At 44.4% G+C, this 6,081-nt stretch overlaps 1 protein-coding gene across 1 annotated transcript in view; it reads right to left on the reverse strand.

Moving 5' to 3' along the window:
* The window catches only part of MEIOB (meiosis specific with OB-fold), a 40,746-nt gene that overhangs the window by 32,699 nt on the left and 1,966 nt on the right, over positions 1-6,081 (reverse strand). Inside the window, exons 2-3 of the mRNA XM_017510813.2 lie at positions 4,966-5,023; positions 263-394 (exon numbers count right to left, since the gene is read on the reverse strand). Coding sequence (XP_017366302.1) covers positions 263-394; positions 4,966-5,023 — 190 coding nt within the window. The remainder of the gene's footprint in view (positions 1-262; positions 395-4,965; positions 5,024-6,081) is intronic.

The raw sequence follows: 6,081 nt of genomic DNA on the forward strand, positions 1-6,081 counted from the left end.
AGACGGGGTTTCACCATGTTGACCAGGATGGTCTCGATCTCTTGACCTCGTGATCCACCCGCCTCGGCCTCCCAAAGTGCTGGGATTACAGGCTTGAGCCACCGTGCCCGGCCTTCTTCAGATCTTAATTGTTCCAGGATACTGCTTAGCTCTCCTTCCTTGGTGCCTATATGGGCGGTTACCCACATCAGTATAGTTACCACAAACATACCACAGGAATAATATTGTACTAGAAAAAGTTTAAGAATCAATGCCAACTTACCACAATCACCAACCCTAAAGCTGTCAGAAAGAGACTTGATGTAATCTTCACTGCCCCAGGAAGTTGCATTTACAAAATGTGCTGGTGAATCCCGAATGGTGAAGCTGAAAGTGTATCTTTCTGATCCAATATCTAAGGGAAAACCAGTGCTTTTATTTTTCAAATAAAGGGTTTCAATCACTTCTCCGCCTTTTAATAAGTGTCACATGAAGTTTCAATTCTGAACAAATGATTATTTCATTAATCAAATGATTCTTTATTATGATGATAAAAATACTCAAACGCATGGTACAAAATGTTATTTCAGATGTATATTCTATAACGTTATGCTTCTATGAATTTCAAACTGAAGTGGTAAGAAGTTGCCCCCTTGATCCCTTCCCTGGTTATCTGTGTATTTGGGGGAAAAGACATGTAAATTTGAGCTATCCAGGTATTACCTTAGGTTCTCCTTTTCTTATTGTTGTTTGAACCTAAGTCATAATTCAGATTTAAATAGTTATTTCAGTCCCAGCTACTTGAGAGGATGAAGCAGACGGATTGCTTAAGCCCAGTAGTTCAAGGCTTCAGTGAGCTGTGATTGCACCACTGCTCTCCAGCCTGGGTGACAGAGAAAGGCCCCGTCTCTAAAATAAAAATAAAAATAGCCCAAGCATGGTGGCTCACACCTGTAATCCCAACATTTTGGGAAGCTGAGGTGGGTGGATCACCTGAGGTCAGGAGCTCAAGACCACCCTCGCCAACATGGTGAAACCCCATCTTTACTAAAAATACAAAACTTAACCAGGCGTGGTGGTGGACACCTGCAGTCCCAGCTACTTGGGATGCTGAGGCAGCAGAATCACTTGAACCTGGGAGGCAGAGGTTGCAGTCAGCCAAGATCCAGTCTGGGTGACAAGAGTCAAACTGTCTCAAAAATAATAATAATAAAACTTGGCTGCACACAGTGGCTTACCCCTGTGATCCCAGGACTCTGGGAGGCTGAGGTGGGAGAACCACTTGAGGCCTGGAGTTCAAAACCAGCCTGAGCAACATAGAGAGATCCCATCTCTACAAAAAATTTTAAAATTAATGGTGGACTGGTCTTTCCTCTCAGCTACTAGGGAGGCTGAGGAGGAAGGGTCACCTGAGCCCAGTTTAAGTGTGTAGTGAGCTTTGAATGCACCACTGTACTCCATCCTGGGAAGAATAAGTTCAGGGTGTTTATGAACCGTACACCTAGGCTGGAGTGCAGTGATGCGATCTCTCAGCTCACTGTAACCCCTGACTCCCAGTTCAAGTGATTCTCCTGCCTCAGCCTCCCGAGTAGCTGGGACTACAGGCGCTATTTATGCCAGGCTAATTTTTATATTATTTTAGTAGAGACGGGGTTTTTCAGTAGAGGTGGGGAAGAACAGAGTGAGATCCTGGATCTAAAAAACTTAAAATAATTTTTTAAAATAATTATTTGAAAACAAATTATGTGCTACTTAATGAGGACCACTAGGGGTCAGCAAATAGTTTTTTTCCAGAACAGAAATTTAATATTGGTTTTCCTAATTAAAAATTACAACAGGTAGGCCGGGCACGGTGGCTCAAGCCTGTAATCCCAGCACTTTGGGAGGCCGAGGCGGGTGGATCACGAGGTCAAGAGATCGAGACCATCCTGGTCAACATGGTGAAACCCCGTCTCTACTAAAAATACAAAAAATTAGCTGGGCATGGTGGCACGTGCCTGTAATCCCAGCTACTCAGGAGGCTGAGGCAGGAGAACTGCCTGAACCCAGGAGACGGAGGTTGCAGTGAGCCGAGATCGCGCCATTGCACTCCAGCCTGGGTAACAAGAGCGAAACTCCGTCTCAAAAAAAAATTACAACAGGCCAGCATGGTGGCTCACGCCTATAATCCCAGAATTTTGGGAGACTGAAGCAGGCAGATCACAAGGTCAAGATTGAGACCATCCTGGCCAACATGGTGAAACTCCGTCTCTACTAAAATACAAAAAGTTAGCCAGGTGTAGTGGCGTGCACCTGCAATCACAGCTACTTAGAAGCCTGAGGCAGGGGAATTGTTGAACCCGGGAGGCGGAGGCTGCAGTGAGCCGAGATCATACCACTGCACTCCAGCCTGGCAACAGAGCAAGACTCCATTTTATTTTATTTTATTTTATTTTATTTTATTTTATTTTATTTTATTTTTATTTTTTATTTTATTTTATTTTTTTTGAGACGGAGTTTTGCTGTTGTTGCCCAGACTGGAGTGCAATGGCGCGATCTGGGCTCACCGCAACCTCCGCCTCCTGGGTTCAAGCAATTCTCAGGCCTCAGCCTCCCGAGTAGCTGGGACTACAGGCATGCACCATCATGCCCAGCTAATTTTTGTATTTTTAGTAGAGACGGAGTTTCACCTTGTTGACCAGGATGGTCTCGATCTCTTGACCTCGTGATCCACCCGCCTCAGCCTCCCAAAGTGCTGGGATTACAAGCTTGAGCCACCGCGCCCGGCCCAAGACTCCATTAAAAAAAAAAAAATTACAACCACCAGGCATGGTGGCTCAACCCTGTAATCCTAGCACTTTGGGACACCAAGGCTGGTAGATCACAAGTTCAAGAGATGAAGACCATCCTGGCCAACATGGTGAAACCCCGTCTCTACTAAAAATACAAAAATTAAGGCTGGGTAAGATGTCTCACACCTGTAATCCCAGCATTTTGGGAGGCCGAGGCAGGCGGATCACCTGAGGTCGGGAATTTGAGACCAGCCTAACCAATATGGAGAAACCCTGCCTCTACTAAAAATACAAAATTAGTCAGGTGTGGTGGTGCATGCCTGTAATCCCAGCTACTCGGGATACTGAGGCAGGAGAATTGCTTGAACCCAGGAGGCGGAGGTTGTGGTGAGTTGAGATCACACCATTGCACTCCAGCCTGGGCAGAAGAGAAAAAAAAAGAAAAAAGAAGACTTTAAAGCTAATAGTAGTGAACTGCAAGTTTTACCATTCTACTTATTTTTTGTTTTGTTTTTTGAGACACAGTCTTGTTTTGTTGCCAGTCTGGAGTGCAGTGGTATGATCTCTGCTCACTGCAACCTTCACCTCCCAGGTTCAAGTGATTCTCCTGCCTCAGCCTCCTGAGTAGCTGGGATTACAGGCACATGCCACCACGCCTGGCTAACTTATAGAATTTTAGTAGAGACGGGGTTTCACCATGTTGGCCAGGATGGTCTCGATCTCCTGACCTTGTGATCCATGCGCCTCAGCCTCCCAAAGTGCTGGGATTACAGGCATGAACCACTGTGCCCAGCCTACCATTCAATATTTTATCTTTCAAGCCGGGCGCGGTGGCTCAAGCCTGTAATCCCAGCACTTTGGGAGGCCGAGGCGGGTGGATCACGAGGTCAAGAGATCGAGACCATCCTGCCCAACATGGTGAAACCCCGTCTCTACTAAAATACAAAAAATTAGCTGGGTGTGCTGGCAGGTGTCGGTAGTCCCAGCTACTTGGGAGGCTGAGGCAGGTGGATCATGAGGTTAGGAGTTTGAGACCAGCCTGGCCAAGTTAATGAGTTGACCATTTTAACCAGTTATTTTGCCATTGTATACCTAAAACATGTAGGCCAGGCACAGTGGCTCACACCTGTAATCCCAGCACTTTGGGAAGCCAAGGCAGTTGGATCATGAGGTTAGGAGTTCGAGACCAGCCTGGCCAACATGGTGAAACCCCATCTCTATAAAAACACAAAAATTGGCCGGGCGTGGTGGCTCACGCCTATAATCCCAGCACTTTGGGAGGCCGAGGCGGGTGGATCACGAGGTCAAGAGATCAAGACCATCCTGGTCAACAAGGTGAAACCCCGTCTCTACTAAAAATACAAAAATTAGCTGGGCATGATGGTGCGTGCCTGTAATCCCAGCTACTCGGGAGGCTGAGGCAGGAGAATTGCTTGAACCCAGGAGGCGGAGGTTGCGGTGAGCTGAGATCGCGCCATTGCACTCCAGCCTGGGTGACAAGAGCGAGACTCCGTCTCAAAAGAAAAAAAAAAAAAACACACAAAAATTAGCTGGGTGTGATGGCAGGTGCCTGTAATCCCAGCTAATAGGGAGGCTGAGGCAGGAGAATCGTTTGAACACAGAAGGTGGAGGTTGCAGTGAGTCGAGATCTCACCACTGCACTCCAGCCTGGGTGATAGGGCAAGACTACGTCTTAAAGAAGAAAAAAAAAGAAACATCAAATAAAATCATTAAAAATGATTTTCAGGCCAGGTGCAGTGGCTCATGTCTGTAATCCGAGCACTTCTAGAAAGAAGCCAAGGTTGGTAGATCACTTGAGATTAGGAGTTCGAGACCAGCCTGAGCAACATAGCAAAACCCATCCCTACAAATACAAAAAGTGAGCTGGATGTGGGGATGTGGCAGTGTGCACCTGTAGTCCTAGCTACTCAGGAGACTGAGTGGGACAGAATGGCCTGACCCTGAAAGGCAGACATTGCAGTGAGCTGAGATTGTGCCATTGCACTCCAGCCTAGGTGACACAGAAAAACTCTGTCCAAAAAAAAAAAAAAAAAAGGTTTTACTGTCCTCACTCCTATAGCTTTGAATCAGAGACGATGGCCAGTGCCCTTAGGGAATTAAACAGGCAAAGAAAATTAATCTCTTAAATAGACTTTGTTATAGTCAAAAGCCAAAGTTGATGAAAAATGAAGCAAAGAGTTAAAGAGAACTCAGCTTTTTCTGTCTGGAAATCCTCTGACATCTGTTTTCCCAATAACTATACCGATTATTTTCTGAAAAACAAAAAGGTTACAGAAGACCAATATTAAACACAGATGTACATGGTAAATTTAATTTCATGGGCTTGTTATATTTTACTGGCTTTAACAAACATTTCTGACTAGGAACCATTTAAATGTATTTATTGCAGACAAACATCTAAAAGAATTTCATAAATGTTCAATTCTACAAGGAATAGTACAAAGTAATCCAAAAGTTTACTACTACAAATATAATCATTTAACACACCATATTTCTACTTTATTTTCTTTTTTCTTTCTTTCCTTTTTTTTTTTTTTTTTTTAAGACAGAGTCTCGCTCTGTCACCCAGGCTGGAGTGCAGTGGCGCAATCTCAGCTCACTGCAACCTCCACCTCCCAGGTTCAAGTGATTCTCCTGTCTCAGGCTCTCAAGTAGCTGGGACTACAGGCGCCTTTGACCATGACCAGCTAATTTTTTGTATTTTTAGTACAGATGGGGTTTCGCTGTGTTAGCCAGGATGGTATCAATGTCCTGACCTCATGATCTATGCGCCTCAGCCTCCCAAAGTGCTAGGATTACAGGTGTGAGCCACCGCACCCAGCCTCTACTTTATTTTCAATCACTAGATGGAGCACAATAACTGCCGTATGCTATCAATCTTTATTTAATTGACCCAAAGCACAAGACAATGCAGTTTAATTTGCCATCATCTTAAAAGCTTTCCTTTATATAGGGTGTTCTAATAATCCACATAAAATTGCTTTTCTCTTAATCCAAACATGCTGGACAGTGATATAAATTAGACTATAACAAAACTTATATTTTGCTGCTAATAAATCTAAATTCTAAAGTCCTCGATCTTAAACCTTAGAGATATTAACATCTCCTTAAAATGTTTAATATTCTCTTTAGTGACTACCGAAGACAAATTTTAAATGTGCTTTTATTTCTCTTTTTCTTTTTTGCCAGGTAAGTATGAAACGTGCTTTAAGATTAAAAAAACAGGCCGGGCGCGGTGGCTCAAGCCTGTAATCCCAGCACTTTGGAAGGCTGAGGCGGGTGGATCACGAGGTCAAGAGATCGAGACCAT

Source organism: Cebus imitator, unplaced genomic scaffold (assembly GCF_001604975.1).
Source record: "Cebus imitator isolate Cc_AM_T3 unplaced genomic scaffold, Cebus_imitator-1.0 Scaffold444, whole genome shotgun sequence".
Lineage (NCBI taxonomy): Eukaryota > Metazoa > Chordata > Mammalia > Primates > Cebidae > Cebus > Cebus imitator.